Source organism: Dasypus novemcinctus, chromosome 2, assembly GCF_030445035.2.
Source record: "Dasypus novemcinctus isolate mDasNov1 chromosome 2, mDasNov1.1.hap2, whole genome shotgun sequence".
Lineage (NCBI taxonomy): Eukaryota > Metazoa > Chordata > Mammalia > Cingulata > Dasypodidae > Dasypus > Dasypus novemcinctus.
Window position 1 is genome coordinate 125,741,018 of NC_080674.1, and position 19,135 is coordinate 125,760,152.

Genomic DNA, 19,135 nt, shown 5'->3' on the forward strand with positions numbered 1-19,135 from the left:
ACTTTAATTGATACAAGTGGGCTCTGTATAATGTAAAGCTTTTGAAACTGCATACAAATAAATTAAATAGGTCAATCGGTCATACAGAGTTTCATTTAATTTGCTATAGAGCAGATGGTTGCTTATGGCAAGGAAAGGGTTTGGGGCAATGTTCAGAGGACTCTTGGTAGAGTGAGAGACACGGTGACCCAAGGAAAACTACCACTTTTGAGGTAAGTTGGAGTAGAAGAGGTGCCAGTTTATCTTTATAGATGAAACCCATGGCAGAGTAAGAAGATTCCAAAGTCCAGAACCTGTCTCCAGATAGTCAGTAGCCGTGCCACATACCTGAGGGAAATATGTGCAGAGAGGACCAACCAGAGCAGAGGAACCCCTTAATATCAGTGGGCTTCAACCCAAACCCTAATGAGGAACTCAAGTGAACTGGGCTGCCCACTTGGGTCACAGAAGTCACATCCCGTACCACTGGGTTGGATTGCTTGAGGGACCTCTGGGTCCCAAAGGCATTCTGTGCCCTGGGGAGGCTGGTGGCAGAAGGGAACCCTGAACTCCTATTTCGAATTTATATTGTAGCCTCTGCTAAGACACTCATATGTTGGGCCTATTTTTTCGTTCACGAACAAGCTTGAGGAATGAGGAGATTGAATGAGACAACTTTGGAGACTTAATTTGCGCACTTTCTGATTCTTGGGTCTGCGCAGAGTGAAATGGTAACTGAGTTGGGGGTAGCAGTGGGTGTTTAAGTCCTCTGTGTCAGGACACAGGGCAAACAGGTAATGATACCATGTCTGTATTGCATGCCACGAATGTCCTGAAGAGCCACCAAGTGGCCCAACTGGCTGAGACTGGGTACTAATTGCTCCAAGTTGAGCATTAGCATTGTTACCTGAACACTACAGATACTTCATTCACCACCACAGATCAGTGGACAGAAGCATTGTTTCCTTTGCCAAGCCAGGCTTGGGTATTGACTTCTAGGCTTATGTTCTGTGACATCCAGATGTTGAGGATCGTGTGGAGCAGTGCAAGAGGCCAGAGCCAAGAGCAACTGGTAGCAGGTATTTCTGTTAAAAAGTATTTTCAACACCATCGTCACATTTTATCCAGGGACTGACCAGCCCCACTAGTATGTTCCCTCTCCTTTTGTTGAGAATCTGATTGTAAGCTGTGTTGCACATCGTTGTGTTTCATGTTTTATTTTTTATTTTTAAAGAAGCTTCAGGTTCCATACATGATACATTGAAAATATAGAAGGATTCCCATATACCCCACTCCCTCCCCCACTTTTCCCCAAGGTTCATCTTTTTTCAGTGGTCTTATTGCCCAGTGACCCTGCTCTGGCAAGGTTAACACTAGAATGCTTTGAATGTTAGTCTGTGTAAACCAGCTGTCACAAATGGAAATGCCTATTGGAACCAGACAGGCAGGATGAATGTTTAGATTGTGCTTTATATGAACAATCAGGCAGAGTGAGGCCTGTGGCAAACTTAGGGGGAACAGATTCTCCCCACCCCCCAAAAGCTTTGAAATTAAGATAGAAACAAATATATTTTATCTGGCTAAAGAAAAATCTTCGAGCTGGATTCAGTTTGTAATTCTTGGTGTGTAAACAAATTAACTTCAACTGTTTTTATATATAGTTGATATGTTTGCTCAGTGTCAGATATCAGATTCTGTGCATGTGAGCCTTTTATAATTTTGATTTTATAGCTGATTTTAGCTTTTACCTTAGATTAGAAGACTATCTCTAGCTAAGAAGGCCACCATAAATTTCACCTCCTAATTGGAACTACCTCAAAAGAAATCATGTCCTCATGGAAGTCATTTTTTGGTTTGTGGCCTTGGGAGGCTGAATTGATTTAGAGAAGCAGAGGTGGAAATCTCAAACAAAAGAGTTCTGTTTTGCATCATTTAAAATTTTTGCATCACTGAAGATAAGAACCGCAAGCATGTGAAACTTACACTCCTGCTTTGCGTGTTGACTGCTGGCTGTATGCACTCCTCATAGTCTTTTCCTGATGTTAGGTGGACTTGGCTTAGTGGCCAGGGCAGAATTGGGAGTGGGACAAGCTTAAATTCACTCTCTTTCTCCAGTTCCCACTCCCTCTTACACATACTCTTACTTTCTGCACCCCCTGTCCCCACTGGGACACCCCTAGTCTTGTCCTTTGCTGGGAAGGAACAAAGAAGACAGTTTCACATTTAGATGTTAGTCAACCACAGGCCCTTCCTTCAAAGGATGCTTGTATTTTTAAAAAGAACCTAATGGGAGATCAGAATATAGAGCAAGGCTTAACCCAAAGTACCACCTTTCTAATGACAGTATTTCCTCTGCTGCTTAGAGGGTATTTTGGGTCTTGGTAACTGCCTCAGAGATGTATTGTCCCTGCTCAGGTCAGACCTGCTAGATTAGTCCTGCTCACTGCACTTGGAGGGGTTTTATCTTTTTTATTTACATTATTCAAACTCATGTAAGAGTACATCCAAATTTTTTTTTTTTAAAGATTTATTTATTTATTTAATCCTCCCCCCTTGGTTGTTCTCTGTGTCTGTTTGCTGCGTCTTGTTTCTTTGTCCGCTTCTGTTGTCGTCAGCGGCATGGGAAGTGTGGGCAGCGCCATTCCTGGGCAGGCTGCATTTTCTTTCGCGCTGGGTGGCTCTCCTCACGGGCACACTCCTTGCGCGTGGGGCTCCCCTACGCGGGGGACACCCCTGTGTGGCAGGGCACTCCTTGCGCACATCAGCACTGCGCATGGGCCAGCTCCACACGGGTCGAGGAGGCCCGGGGTTTGAACCGCGGACCTCCCATGTGGTAGACGGACGCCCTAACCACTGGGCCAAGTCTGTTTCCCTACATCCAAATTTTTGCAAATATATTTTTGTAAGAGATTGATGGCACCCAGTTACTTTGTGTCTGGTGTTGGCCACTGGGAGAGTTTTGGGAGTTTAACTATTCTTTCATCAGTGTCTCTTAATTAAAGGTGTGCTAAAATCATGTTCTTTTGATGCTTTCTCCTCAGGGTACTCTCTCATTTATTCCTTAGAGTGAAATTCTTGAATGAATAGTCTGCTAATGCTTTTTTTTTTTTTTTTAACTTCCGAACCCCTGTTATTCTGCAAACCCCTGCAATCTGGCATCTATCCCCAGTCATGTTACTAAATCCTTTGTCTCAAAAATCACCAGCCGCTGCTTATCAACACATCCATTAATCTTTCTTCAGCCTTCCTTTTTTGGCCTGTTATTCTTTCACCCTTGGGCCTTAACAAACGCTGTGAACTCTACCTGGAACCTTCTTCCTTCTTCTCTCCGTGGAGGTTGGCTAGCTCCATGACACTCCAGTCTTAGCTTAGGTGTCATTTCTTCCATAAAGCATTTCTTGATGACTCCCTTCACTGGGTCTGAGTTAGGAACCTCTCCTGTGAGCTTTCATAGCACCCCGTACTTTCAACGATTTTACTGTAGACCCCAGCAAGGGTAGAGAATACAGCGGTTGTATCTATATTATGGATACATGTACCTCTCCACGGTGGGTACTTGTAATTTACCCATATGTAAATGAAGACGTTGCCTAGCTGGCGTTGTCTACAGACCCTGGTTTCCTCTAGCAACTTTTGGGTCCCCGTAGGTCTGTTGGATCTCAGATTAGAAACTGTAGAGAGGTTGCTAGATGCTGTCATTAAAAAGTGACATCTGACCGTGAGGGAGAAGACTGCAGTCAGGAAATCCTGGCTGTTTTGCATTTAGCCACTTCATTTACCAGGCAGTAACCCTCAACATTGCTTATGTTGAAACACAGACAAAATGAGTGGATGAGTTTACAGGGTTCTCAACCATCAAGAGAACAGGAAATATATAAGTCAGAAGACCAGAAAAATTGGTGGTGATAACTGACATCTTCATGGATGAAGAAATTGAAGAACTGATTGACAACATAGAGAAATATTGACTAAGAGAAGAGTTCAATACAGTTTGTGTATGTATAAAAACAGTGCTGCACTTAATGGACTATTTAAGGAATTTTCAAGGTAATTTAACTATATGCAATTTCACTACTGATTTTAGAGTCCAGTGTTCCAGTTAAAATATGAGTTCACTGTATTTAAATGTAAAGTAACTATATCCCTTCTGTAAATAAAAAAGATAAAACAGACCTTCTAGAGCATTTAAAAAGAATATGAAATCCTGATCACATGCATCCTTTTTGGCAGAAGTTGTTGAATGTATATAAGGAGGTAAAGTTTAGTGAGCAAAAAAATAGGTTTATTGTCTATATTATCTATATTACAGAACAGTGTGATTAACAGTGATAGTCCACTTCAGAAAATTAAAGTATGTTTTATAGTCTTCATTTAGTAAAGAGGAGATATTTTATGTAATCTGATTTAGAAATATTATCATCAGAGATTGAGCTTTATAGAAACTCCAGTACTCACTGGGAGTGCTCTGGTTTTATGAGAAATGGGTCTGGAGCATATCCCACATCAGTTGCCCTGCTCAGATCTCAGATTTTGATATGTGAAGTGCTGCTCTTCCCCACCCCCCTTAGCCATGCCTATTCCTCCTCTGAACTTCCCATTTTCTATTAAAGTGTGGCACCCTCTTCCTCTAAGTTAGCAAAGCTCAGAGCCTCCGAGTCAGCTTTGCACTCTGATGTCCCTTATAACTCTATATCCCTCTTCTCTTGCAGCATATGGCATGTTTCACTGAAAGTATAATAAATTGTGTTCTGGCTTACTCAGAGGCACCATTAGATAGAGAAAAATAGCATGGATTGAAGTAAGAAGACTCACACTCCAGTTTCAGTGCCATTTCCTAACTGAGTGGCCTTGGGTCATCCACTTAAGTTCTCTGAGCACCCCATTCTCAACAGATACAAATGGAGCCAATAATACCAAAGATTGCTTGCTTCCTTACAAGGTTGTTCTGAGGATCAGTGAGAATATCTATGAAAGCACATCAAGAGCTAGAAAATACCACGTTGCCAAGTCATAGTAAGAGTAGAGGTATAGTATGTAAGGTGCATAGCATAATGCCTAGTGCATAGTAAGTGCTTGATACATTATACTAATTGTTGGTGATATTAAGACAAAGCTTAATATAGGCACAAAAACCATTTGTTTCTGAACTGGTTTGCTTGTTCAGAATTTGGGACTGTGGCCAAGTGGGACAGGTTTTCCTTCCTCTGGTCCAGATAATAGGATATTAAGGACAACCAAAGTGTGAAATCTTCAGTCACAGATTAATTTCATCCAGTGAGAAATCAGATGACAAAATTAATTACACATTGTGCAATGATGGATCCCAAATTGGTATTGAGAATGCAAACAGCCTCTGAAGGAAGCTTGCTCCTAGGAGACTTGCTGAATAAACCATTTAGTGCTTGAGAAAATTTCATGTCTTGAGTAGGGAGGTGTCTGGAATTCCCATCTGGGATGTATTAGTATAGGTATTCAGGTGGTCCAGTGTCGGATGTTAGTTCTTAGCTAAAGTTCCTATCCTCAGATGGTGAGGTTGCTGCTCTTTTAAAGTGGGCAGCAGCTGCTGCTAGTACCTTGCTGGCCTTGGAAATTCTATGAACCACAGTGGAATTTTGCTCGCTCCATCTTAATTACTGGTTCATAGGGCAGTTGGGGTGGGTTTGGTAGGTGGCTAGTAGGACAGCCATTATAAAGATAAGCACAGTGCATTAGCTGAAGCCTAGGGTCTGGTAGTCTTCTGTTAGGGATGTTTGCATTTGCTCAGCAGCACTCTCTGTTTATGAGAATGTTAAAGGAAGTGTGTCCATTCTGTACTTGTTGTAAAACAGAAGGTTTGCAGCTGTCAGAATTATTTCCTTCTTGGCTCTTTTTCTGACCAACTTTTTGTAAACTTGATAGATTTATGGATTGTTCCAGATTATTAGCCTCTCCAGACACAAGTTTTCTTTTCTTATTTTCTTTCTTTGAAGATCACTAAGAAGTATATTTACCCATCACATTAAATATTCGTGTATATAGCTCCCTGTACTTTTTTGGGTAAGGGAAAATTAAGTTTATTCTTACATGTTGTCATAATTCAATATTATTTAATGATTAAATGATTATTTTGTTAGTCATGTAGTGCCTTAAAAGTGTCCAACATGTATTTTATTCCTGAGAAAGGAAAAAAAAGTAAGGTATAATCTCTTGGTTTAAATAGCCTACCAATCTGCTTCTGAAGATAACTTATATCAAGATGATCAACTTTAAGTATAGAAGTTCCTTGTAGAAGTAGAAGTTTACTGTGGGCTCCAAAAGAGGAGTTGGAACCTGAGCAGATCTTAGGGGCAGGAAGGTATAAAAAGAGTATAGCATAGCAGAAAAAATGTGGTATAGACAGGCAGCAACTGTCCCCACAGCGAGGTTGCACAGGGTGTCATGGTTCACTGTAAGGTTTGTTTCCAGTAATTTCCAATTAATGGCACCAAGTGTCAAGGTTTCTGAATGATTCACCTACTTTCAAATCATTCATATCTACATGTGTGGGGATGCATATTGATGATTTTGCCTCTTATTAGTGGCACTCACACTGATTTGCATTGCAGTTACTTTCTTTGGGAGAGAGAGGTTGTTGTTTCAGCTAGAATCCTGGGAATGGTGCATCACTCACAGCCAGTCTTATCTGTGCTGCCTTCATGGGCAGTAGCTGAGATATGACTTGTATTTCTAGTCTTGTTGGGCAATTTATGTTTTCAACCCATGATCTTGTTTAAGGAAAGCCATCTTAAAGCCCTTTAAGGAAATGCCAGCTAGAGGTGATGGCTTGACATATACCTGCAGAAATGGAAAGGAAAAGTCCTATCCAGGAAACATTTCGATTGTGAGACTTAGATTATAAAATAAGGGGGAGAAAGATCAGCATCAGACAATGTTAATCTTAAGGTTTTTAGCCACCATTGCCTGAGAAATTTTTAATATTATGAAGAAGACAAGATGCCAAGTAGGGGAGTCTATCTAGGCCTTCAAGGATAAGGATACCCCTCGAGAGGGTGAGTCTAAAGAACCAGCCAAGAAGACAGTTCCCAAAGGCAGCCAGAAACACATAGAGTGGAACAAAGGCTCCCAGACATTCTGGGTTCCTGGTGGCCTTAGTGTCTCCATAATTTTTTAATGCCACTTTTAGCTCAAAAGAAATATCTGAGTTGCATTTATTAAGTGTTTAAATCCAAACAACTTAATAAGTATTCTACGTCTTAATAACTTAGTAGCCATATTTCAAACATAGAAGTTGAAAGAAGAAATATTTTATTTCATTCTGAACCAGTTACTAATGGAATGTGTGTACCTGTTGGGCATTGCGTATACCAGTCAGGATCAGTCAGGGTTCATTTGGGAGACAAACCACACAGTAATTCGAGCAGGGAAAGTTTAATAGAATGAAATATTAACTATGATAGGGATTGGAGTAATGAGGGATTGGCTGTTAGAAAGTAAAGAATGTAGGACTTACAGATAGAAGGAGAGCTACTACCCCTGAGTGGACAGAATGGCCAAGCAGGAGTCTCCCTTTCCTCCACTCTGGACCTTGCTGGAGAGGGACTGGCCGGTGTGGCTTACTGGGTGGCAGAGAGGTTGATGTGGTGCTGTGCTGGTGGAATTTATTGGAAATTCATGCCAGAGGAAGCTGCTGTCCGCGTGTGGTAGGAGCCGGCTGTTGGAGGAGGTGTCATCAGCACTGCAGGAGCCTACTGAGAGATCACACCAGAAGCAGGATGATTCTTCCTGCATTCTTTCTTCCTGCAGTGCCTCTTCTGGATCCTCCACTGACAAAGCATCGGGCCAGCTGACAAAGGAAAAATATCTTAAAAGTTCGGTCTCCATTTTCTTACAGGTAGTGAAGGGTGAATTTGGAGCTGAGAAGCAATAGATTAATAACTAATTGGTCACTCAGAATTTCTCAAACCTTGAAATCAGATTAGATACCACTATCCTAATTTCCTGTTCCACATTACTTTTCAAACAACACTTGCTTTTTTTTTTTTTTTTAATACTTGCTTTTTATCACAGCAACTGCCAACAGCCTAGCTTCCCAAGAAATACTGTGGTTGAAAAGACTATAGCACAGTCTAATGCTGAAATTGTGAACCAGCTTGAGCTTGTTCATGCTACATCTGACCAATGCTGAGTATTGATGTTTCCCTCAAAAATTTGAAGGGTCCTGTGACATCCCTGTGAATTTGCTATGATAGCCTGAGTCATTGTAAGTCTTTTTCAGCAATTTTGACCACACCACTCTAACACATGAGAATCTAAGATGCCAATTTGGTTAAGAGTACAGGAGAGTCATGTGTTAAATGAAAACTATGTGATGTCAATCTTGTTTTCAAATCTCTTAGGAAGTTAGCAAATTGGGGGTTGACATACTGACTCCCAGAAAGAAAAAGACAACTTGTTCCCTCTACCATTGGAAGAGGTTGCTGTTTCTTTGGTTGAGGACCAGATGGATTAGTTGGCTTGTCTTTAGAGGCATTTTGATATTTTAAAAAATGCATGGTCTTAAACACAACACTCACTATCTGTGTGTGAGATGCTCACCGGTGAGAGGCAATGCAGAAACTAGAGTGAGAGAGGGAAAACCAAATACCCAGTTCTGTCTCATATTTACTCTGCAGATAAAACCTTTAAGTGGAATGGAGGCTGATGTACCATTTCTGTCTTTCTGTTTTGGGCTAATTGTTTGTAGCTGAAAATCAGGAAGTTAAATGGCATGTGATGAGACACCACTGAATTCAGTATAAAAGATCTGTTGCAATCGATCTCAGATTTAGAAATTTAGTCATTTTTAGCTTGCATCTATTTCTTATAGGCAATACATGAACTTAGTATCTTTTTAGGTAAGCAGGAGCACTATTCAGATTAGCATTTTCTCAGAAAATGCATGATTTTGGTGATGTCTGCAATTTTATGAATCATAATTATTACATATTTGTAAAGCTTTTCTTTAAGGAGAAACTGAAGTTTTGTATCCTGGTCCATTCAAGTGGGAAAACTTCTGATCCATGCCTTTCAATGCTATCTGTAAAAATAGACTCCTCTTCCCTTGAAACCTTGTTTTGGTTAAGTTCTGCTTCAGTTCACATTTTCTCCACCTGCTGAGTTTGTCTGTTTAGTTTTGGCCTTGGCTGCTCTCACCTGGCAAGCCTGTCCCAGCCCTGTAGCTTCCCTTCCTGGACTTTTCTGTCTCTTGATAAATAGCAAGTTGGCACAAATGTTAATGTAAGAAAGACTCTAATGTCAAAAAATCAATGTAAAAATCAAATTACGACATGTGGGAGTGGGGTTAGACTTTCAAACAAATCTCAGACCAGGAATCTACGGTCCAAATTCCACATAGGAGCACTACTTTTGTTTTCCTTGTGGATTTCAAATTTAGTTCAGGAAACTGAATAAAGTGGTATACTGCTCAGATTCAATTATGTAGGGCCCCTTACCCAACCTGTAATTGGCATTGTTTTCTATCTCTTTAGACTGAGGACACTGAAGAGAAAAGAGATTGTCACTGCTGCCATGTCAACCAGAACTGCTAGCTCCTGAATGCTTTACAATAATCAATAACAGATGTGTGGCTGGCACTAGAAAGTTACATAACTCATATTGCATTTAATTGCAATCAGTCAGCCAATATGAAGGAGGTCTCCACTAGGTTGTTGAAAAAGAACCTTCAGTTAAAAACCTATGCTTACCTCATCACAAAATTATTTTCTTGCTGGTAGGAGTAAAGACAGTTGGTAGAGTGGAAATAGATAGTTACTGTACTTAAACTTGAATTTCAGTTCAGTATAAGGAGGAACTTTCTAATGCTTAAAATGATCTGAGAAGGAACTGGAGCTCTCTCTTAAAAGAGTGAGACTTCTGTTGGTAGAGCTAATAAAGGAGATTCTGGTTGGATGCTTACCAGTGATGTGTCTAGGAGGTTGCTTCACTAGCCATGTAGAGGGTTAGAGTGGACGAGCTCTAAGGTTACTTCCGAGCCTCAGTTTCTGTGACTATGACTGTTGATAACTTTTTTCCTCCAGTTTCTTTTCCAAAGGACAACCAGGGATGCCTTGGGAAGATGTGACACCATGTCCTTCCAACCCAGTCTCAACCCTGCCTCCCTCCTCCCTGGTGAACTTCCCTTTGTAAGCCTCTCATGTCATCACATGTTGACCCCATTAATCTGGGCACAGTCAGGACATTCAGCCCTTTATTTTCACCTTCCATTGCTAGATCACACAAAGCCTCTCTGGAATATCTCCAGGGCCAGCATTTAAGGGTTCCAAACAGACCATGCACAACCCCAAACCGTCTGGCCTTATTCAGAAATCTGTTTGGAAAAGTAATGACTTTACATCGTAATTTTCAGTGTTCTGTCACATCCTTGACTCATTTCATCATTGTAACTACCCAGTTAAATTGACGGCCGTATTCCCATTTTACGGATGTACAAACATTTTTTTTCTCTAAACTTGTCCATTTTTAGAGAAAAAATGAGAGAAGAAAGAATAGGAAAAAAAGAAAAATCATCCTAATGGAAAAGAGGCCCAGCCAGTGTTTACTCTGCTTGCAGTGGATTCAGTGAGCAGGCCCCGGTCTCCCAAAGCAACCTTGTGCTCTTTTCCCTGCTGCCGGCAGCCTCATCTCTGAGGAGGCTTAGTTAGGGTCCTGACTGAACTTTTAACTTTAAGTAAAAAATGGTTTGTAGTTTCATGAAGCTGAATAAATAGTAACTATTGACTTTATAGCTTATTTAAGCATTGGATATTAGGAAAGGAATAGCTTTTGATCTTAACATTTTCACAGAGCGATTTGAACAGTCTATGCAAGAACCATGGCCAGCTTTAATTAAATTCTTTAGGAACCTCACCATATAGCAATCTTTGAGTTGTTCTTCTGTAAAATAAAGAACTTGGATTTTACATGAGTAGTTTAATAGAGTGAGAAAGTCTGGATATAGGAGTCAAGAGCCCTAGATTAAAGAACATGATTACTTTATTTAGTGATCTTGAGCAAATGATGTAACCTCTTTTTCCTGAATTACATATCTGTAAAGTGAGTATAATGACCAAGGGAACTGATTTGGGAGTCCAAATTAAACCTATATAAATGCAAGATATTACTGCTAAATATTGTAAAAGAAAGACCCTGTGGTCAGAAATTCTTCAGATAATATTTTCAGACCTGATTGTGTGTTTGTGTGTCTTTAATCATCGGCTAAAATCTTTTTAACAAGAAAGATTGCCTAAGAGAGAAATAAAAGCAAACAATCAAAGTCTTTCCCTAGAAAACAAGTATATCCCAGATGTATTGTTGTCTCCAAGTACACTCTTACTTCAGACCACAGCTCTTCTTTTCATTCCCTCAGAATTAACCACTCACATCGAAAGCATTAGTGATTATGCAGAATTTACTGAGCCTGTAGTAGGGAGATGAGGAGAGGGTTCACAGATAACAAGCCTCAAAATCCCAGGGCTGCTCACCAGCAGCCTTCCCTTTCCTTCATCTCCACACTTACCCTTGGCTGTGCTTCCTGGGTTCACAGTAGTTCTGCCCACCCCATCCGCCAAACTCACCAACCTCTTCTGGGTACCCAGCAAAGCATAAACATAAGGTTGCTTGAGGTACAGGACTTGACCTCCCCAGAAGATGACCAAGATGAGACCAAGAACTCAGATCTTCCCCAGGTATGAGAGGACAGATCTAAAACCAACTTCATAGCACACAAAAGTCTTAAAAGATTTTCAATGGTAGAGATATAATTATTAATAATACAAAAAAAGTTGAGGAAAGCCTCAAAGTCAAATAGAAGAAAGCCACTCTTTATACTAAGTAAACAACTCTTTTTTTTCTGACCTGATTTTTTAAATATATAGTCTCATATCAGCAGAGTAGAAATAAGAATGGTGAGGGAATGACCATTTTTGTGATCTGAGGTTCTTAGGACCTAGAAGCTGTAGTCACATGATGAGCTTAAGAGATGCTTAGTGTTTTTCACTGAAGAGAGCTTACAACACTTTTGAATGTGAGCAGAGTATATGGTTCCACCTGAATAACTCCCCCCACTCCCCCGGCTTTCCAATTCTGCTGGTCTTCTTATTTGTGCGAGTTTGAAAACTTGTTGCCCTCCTCTGATCTTAGCTGACATCTGGGCAGCTGTGAGCAAGAAAGGCCCAACTTTTTTTTTCTCTTTCTCTTTCTCTTTCTCTTTCTCTTTCTCTTTCTCTTTTTCTTTCCCTTTTCCCTTTTCTTTCCTTCCTTCCTCCCTCCCTTCCTTCTTCTTCTTTCTCCTCCTCCTCCTCCTCCTCCTCCTCCTCTTCCTCTTCTTTACAGTTTTATTGGGTATAACTTAGGTTATTTTTCTGCGGCTCTGTGATAAAGTTCATTTGAGAGTTGGTATTAATAAACCAAAATTAGAAACAAGGTGACCTAGAAGGTTGGATTCTTTAGGCATATGATCAAAATTACCAAAATTATACCGTTACGTATACTTAATGGTGAGTAGGACCCACTTAATGGTGACTAGGGCTCACTTACATGTGACACATGCAAATATTTGATAAAGACTGACTGAATGACTAAGCCTTAGAATCTTACCCAGCATTTTAACTCTCCCATCCTGATACAGAAAGTGAGAGATCTATTAGAATTGAGTAGTAGCTCAACTTAGTATTTAAATACAATTTGATATTAAATGTTGCTAATTTATTTGCTACTTTGTATCTGGCAGCCTAGACTAGATTGTTGGTGTAACTTCCAAGCATACTGCCAGGTGAATGACGCTGGAGTGTTTCTTACACATGCAAGAGTGATGAACGGTTCCCATCTACAGGAAATACAAATCATTATGATGTACTGAAACATTATTCACTGGGGTTAAAAATAATTAATCCCCTTATGAATAAAATAGAGATAAAGTGACTGACCTAGTATAAATCTAAAATTCAGCAGAAGACCATGGATGCCCTAGAAAATGCACCGTCCTTTGGCACCATTTTGCCAGGTGGGAGGCTGGGCAGTGTAATTTGCCCAGGACAGATGGCTTTGAAGTTATACAAATGACCGAGGAACATCCTTATCCACATATCTTTAAAAATAAGCTGAGCATTCCTTGCTCTTGAGCTCCATCAAGACATTTTCCCCAAGGTGACTGCTGTATTGTATTTAAATACAAAAGAAGTTTCTCTTTGGTTTTCCTGAGGGTCACGATGAATGCCCAATGACTCTAAATTCAATTACAAGGCTGCCGTGCACTTCAACTACTTATTTAGCAGTTCTCCTTGGCTTAACCTGAGAAGAACTTGAAGGTTTTTTTTTGTGAACCCAGTGTAAAAACAAGCAAGGACATTAAGGGCATGCATTTTAATACACCTTATGTGCTTTATACACAAGTGAATTTACAAAAGGACATTGAATGAACAGTTCTTATGGGAGCATTTTCTGAAAGAAGAGTAAAAGTGAGTACTGCCTGGGTTGGATCAGATCTGGAATTTGGGTTGGTCGAATTTGCATAATCATCACCTTGAAAGGTATCTTACTCTAATTATAGATCAGTGGGAACTAGTTTATCTGTGTAGTTCACTGCCCTAGTCAGATCCTCCTAAAGGGCTTATGATGGACATCTGGGCTGCGGCAGGTGTGGGGGCGGGGCTGGGAAGGACACAGGGCATGTGGCAGTGCTCAGATGATTCCTTGGGCAGGACAGGAAAGGCCACTTTTCACTAGTGAGGAAGGTGTTTCTTTGGGTTCAGAATGATTTCCGTTTGAGCCATGTTTCCCCCTGATAATTCCCAGGTTAGAGTGCAGGCTATACATCTTAGCAGCTCCTGACCTAGGATGTCTGGCAGAGGGGACCAGACATCCTTAAAGGTGTAGCCAGTTGCCCTTTTGGTGGTGAGGTCAATTTCCTAGAGGCTCCACAACATTGATATTTTCCAGATGTTTCTCCTCTAGTCCCATTTATGGCTGGTTACATTCTCACTCAGCGGGAGTAAGTGATTTAATATCTTGGCCTTATATTAATATTTATAATAGCATCACTGCTTATGAATAGTGCAAACACACTCTCTTCTGTTCAAACCCAACTGTGTTTGATATTGAAATAAAACCCAACAGTATCTTTAAAAAAATTTACCTTTAATAATGCAATAAATACCAACTATTTACTTGTGAGGTAAATAATACTATTTTTATCCTCAGTTTACCCAGGTGAGGAAACCTAGGCTCAGCATTTAAATAATTTGCTCAAGGTCATTTGACTAATAAATGTCAGAATGAAATTTTCCTTGAATCTTTGAATTCATATCTTTTGTGTATTATTTTCAATAAATTTATTATAGTGCCTCTATTTTTTGCTTATTTGAGAAAAATAAAACACCTGGAGAATAAGTTTATGAAAAGACAATATTAACGTTGCTCATAATTTACAAATGATCTTTCAGACATGTTACTTGAGGACTTTTTGCCAGAGGATAGTAATAAAACAACTGCTCCCCAAAATAACTTCATAAAACAGGTATGTCCGTGGAAGCAATTTTCCTCACTTCTCGCAAAGGAAAACAGAGGCCCTAAGGTGACTTGCTCTCCACGAATTGCCGGAGCTTGTGGGCTGGGCCCGGGGGCACAATTGAGGTCTGTTCTTCAGGCTCTCAGAGAATATTCTATCAGCATTTCAAAAGCCTGAAAGCCTCCCCCTTTGGCATTTGAGCTAGTTATTGCAGTAGCTCCCAGAGGGTAGGACTGAAAGGCGGTTAGCACACTCGGGTGGAGGCTTGAGTAAGAGCGCTGGCCCCGGGGCTCTGCTGAATGAGTAAGCCGCCCTGTCTGCTTTTCCTGTGGAAGGTAAGGTCTGGAGCCGCCCCACCGGCTTCAAAGACCCGCTCGTGGGCTCGCTGTGCCTTGTGAAGCTGGTCCTTACATCCACATCGATAGCCACATGACTTTCCTTCAAATATAATGTACAAAACCCAAGCAGCTTTAAAATGTGTAGTTCTGGGTGACTAAAACCCAAGGCGAGGAAAGTCAGAGGTGTGTCGAAAAATGTAACTCAAAGATGCAGGAGCATTTCTTTTACTTGCATAGGTATATATTATTTAGGTAACACTGAAGCGCGCGCTGAGAGTAGACTTTTTTTTACATTTGCCGAGCGGGGGGCTGCCTCGGGCCCCCGCCCCACCTGCGCGCGCTGGGGCCGAGCCAGCCGCGCCTGCTCCCGGCCGCCCTGCCAGGCCGGCGCGCGGGACCCGGGGGCGGTCTCCCACCGCCCAGCTGAGACGCGATTCGTCACTGTTGCAGAACTTTCCGCGTGAAAATCCCTGCACCGGCACCAGCCCTCCCGCCCCGGGGAGGTTTTGATTTTAGTAGCTTTCCTTCCTTTTATTTTCTGCCGTGCGCGGCTTTCGGCTGCGGAGCGAGCTTGCAGCCCCGGCGTGTGCATGCCGTTGGTAATCGCCCCTGCAGCCGGTTACTGTGACAGCATGCGCTCGGAGGCGGAGGACCCCAGGGACGGTATGAGTTTGACTCTTCTCGGGGGGCCGGGGAAGTTCTGCGAGGGAATGTGGAGCCAGAGAGTCCTTGGAGCGCAGCTGGGAGTTTTGAAGTGAGCCGTGGCTGCTGGTCCTCTTTCGCTGCGCCTTCACAGCCCGGAGCCGAAACCCACCCTGGGCTCGGTTCCCACCAGACAGCCTTTTAGGGAAGAGCGGAGAAAGAGTGTGACCTGGCTCAGCCGCCCACCAGAGCCTGGTTTTTAGATTTCTCTGGAAACAAAACAGCCCCGAGCCTGACTCCAAGAATACAAAATGTACTCGGGAAAGGGCTGTTTGCCTGCATCTGGACAGCCAAAACCTGGATCCCCTCGAAGAGCCCCTAGAGACACGGGTCTCTTGAAAAGGCGTTTCAAAAGTTGGAACTACCGTGTTTCCGGCTAGAAGGGGAAGCCGAGTGAGGGGGGAGAAGTGAAAGGTCTTTTTTTGGCGGGGGGTGGGGGAATCCCCCCACCCATCCCCCCACCCCCACTCCGCTGACTTTTCTGCATTGAGTTTATTTCGTTGGGGTCTAAAGGTGACCTGAGAGTTGTGAGGGGGCCTTGTGCAGCTTGAAACTGAGAAAAGTTTGTCTGTTTCTAACTTTGCCAAAGCAAAGGGTTTCATTTACGCCTAACAGAGAACGGGTGACAGGGCTGGAAAGGCTCCAACCAAAACACAATTATGTGCTGGTGTTAGTTGGGGGAGTTTATTTGTGTGAGTGTTTGTATGCTTTGTTTCTGGAAATTTCACATACATAAAAGTCTTCTTGTAAGTGGGGTTAGTGTATGGATGGCTGGAGAAAATTAGAGAGCAAGAGAGGAAGACTGTTAAAGACTGTGAAATTTCTTTTCAAGTACCTCTCGGGAAACTGGTAAATTTCAAGTCAGTCACAGCAGCTCTGGTCGCAAGAAGCAAGGAGCTCCATCATTTCTCCTTTAGGGAGAGCTCTCGAAACTTGTCCTCTTCTGTCTTTTGCTTACTTCCCTTTGGAAGAAAGTAAAGACTCTGTTTCATGACATAGTCTCTGGGTCCTGACTTTGTTCTCCTGTGTGAAGGAAACCGTCAATAAAAAGGAAGGTTGTTTAATTAGAAATATGGGCCTGGCATGAATGAAAAGTGACAGTCAGGAGCATTGTTTTTGAGCTTGATGTGGAACTTGGGGGGATTAATGTTTCTTTGCGGCAGCCTCTATCCTATGGAGCTGTGTGCCGATGGATGCTCCTCCCTCTCCTCCCTCCCTCCCTCCCTCTCTCCTTCCCTCTCTCCCTCTGCCTCTCCCAGCAATTTGTAGTAAGTCAAAAATAGTCAAAGGCAGTTAGGAACTAAGCTGAGAAAATTCAATGTCAAACTTTTCTAAGAATTACAAGTAACATTTTAGTTGGAATTTTCTCCCAGGTGTGTTTTTCCTCTCATTTGGGACAAGGGAAGTGGGAGAAAGTAGGAAAAAACATACTCAAGTATGTATTATATATTCTCTTATCCACTGTCTTCCCTCCTCTTCCAGCTCTCTGGTTCTATGATTGGAAGCAGCCTGCAAACTGTAGTGTAAAACAGCCCCTTCAAGGACCTCCTTACACTTTTTACACACCTTGCCTCCATTTGTATTTTGCTGAACTAGAGTAAATAAACTGGCCTGTGTGCTTTTAATACAAAGCCCAAAATATTTACTTTACAATAAAACTGAGATGCTAATGTTTAAAATCTTTTAGGGTGGGATATTGAGGAGAACTGATCAAATATTTTATTAACCAGTTAGAATTATTGCAGCTTGTGCCAGGAAATAAAGGATGTGTGCCCAATTGTGTGTAGTTGTATCTGGTATGGGTGGGTCATTGACTGTGATCTAGAATCCTGTGTTTAGCAACCACCACTCAGATCTCTGAGTGGAGATGTGCTATGTAAAAACCTTGTTATCTTCTCTATTCTTACTAATCCTCCTGCAATCCCACTACTTATAGTTAGCTTTTTTTTTTTCTTTGTTTTTTTCTCCTTCTGGCAAGCTTAAGTATCCCATTTAGAGTGAGATCACCATGAACTCTCCACATGTCTGTATTGCAAGAAAATTGCCTCTGGATGCTTCATGCCTGATTTGCTGTAATGGGAGATACTTTTAAGTCATTATTCTGAACCACACTGAGGATAAGTATACTTTGTTTGGGGTTGAATCTGGAAAAAAAAATCATGTTGAATTCAGAAGTCCTTGGAGGCCAACATATTTGTGTTTGTGTGTGAATGTAGGAGCAAATGACTGGGAATATTGTTAAGCCATCATCCCTTTGAAAGTACTTGACTCTGTGCCAAGCATACTGAGTCTCCCTCCTTAGTCTATAGTTACTGCCTAAAAATTTGATTTAATTTTGGTGGCTTACAAGTAAGTTGGTGATTATGTGTGAGTGTTAAACAGAGAAAAACCATCCAGGCCCTGCTTTCTTAAAAAGTTGAATGAGTTTAAGATGCCCAAGCATAAAATGAATAGGCAAGTAAGGGCAATGAAGGAAGAAACCCACTTTGTACAAAATAGGAAGACCATTGAAAGGAGGATATGTACAGTTTCCAGCAGTTGGGGGCTTCCTGAGGAGGTAGGCTAAGGGCCACATTTTTTGCATTTAGTTACTTCCTGTTGAATAAATATACTTAATTATGAAGTAGTACAAATGAATGGCAGTTAAGATCTCTGAGGCCATTTCTAGTGCCAGCACTAAAGGATCCAGGGCTCCTGTGCCCTGGCCATCATAGCTGTGGTATCAAGAAATGAGAAAGGCATTGTCAAGGGCAGATGCTCTGTGAGGACTTGGAAGATAGGAAGAGTACTGGTTGAGCGGAGAGTGAGCTCAGGGCCCTCCTCCATTGCCTGTAATAGCCATTTCCCGCCACCACCTCGCCCAGTTCTCTCTTCCCTCACCAGGCCTGCTATTTCACAAAGAGAACAGTAGGCATTAGACAACTCCCTCAACTTGCTGCACCCAGACTGACAGACTCACCTGCACCCACACCCACCCTCCCAGCATCTGTGGAACAAGTGCCTCTCCTACTGCAGAAGGGCACTCCCCTCCACCCACTCCTCCAGACTCCTTGGGCTCTTCATGGCACCAGTTGGCCCCTTGTCTTTGCCGGCTCCCTCCCTTCTGCATACAGTGGTGCTGAACTCACTATTTCAGAGCCTTCACAGGTTGCTGGTCTTCCTGACAGAAATATCTTCTCCCTACTCCATCCCCAGTTCCCGAACCAGCTTCTTGGAGAGGCTTTCCCTGAACCCCCACCTGACCTAGGGCCCCTGTCACCATGATTTGTAGGGTCTCTTCTTTTCCTCTTTGACTCTCACAATATTTGTAAATGTGTGTTCATTTGTTAAACTTCTCTTCACCTCTAGACCACAAGCTCTAACCAGGAAGGACTCTTTGTTTTATTACCCACTGTATCTCCACCTACACAGTTAGAGGCACTCATTAAATATTTGTAGAATGAATAAGTGAAAGAACTGTCTCCATTCTTTAATCTTCAGCACTTTGTCTACTTTCTGCATTACCCTCCTCTCCTTTAAAACGAGCCTCTTTTTTTTGTCAAGAACTTTTGTATGGTTCCTACTTTTTCACTCTCCATCATCCTTCATCTCACTG

General features: G+C 41.9%; 1 protein-coding gene across 5 annotated transcripts in view; it reads left to right on the forward strand.

Moving 5' to 3' along the window:
* The window catches only part of TNFAIP8 (TNF alpha induced protein 8), a 117,774-nt gene that overhangs the window by 64,188 nt on the left and 34,451 nt on the right, over positions 1–19,135 (forward strand). The window contains exon 1 of one of the 5 annotated variants that reach the window (XM_071209658.1): positions 14,741–14,835. The exons of 3 other annotated variants lie outside the window; for them this stretch is intronic. Coding sequence is in view for 1 of the 2 variants with exons in the window: in XM_004477699.5 (XP_004477756.1) it covers positions 15,429–15,501 (73 nt within the window). In the remaining variant the exon portion in view is untranslated. Of the gene's footprint in view, positions 1–14,740; positions 14,836–15,273; positions 15,502–19,135 lie in introns of those variants that run through there. One more of the 5 variants, XM_004477699.5, reaches the window with a different exon arrangement.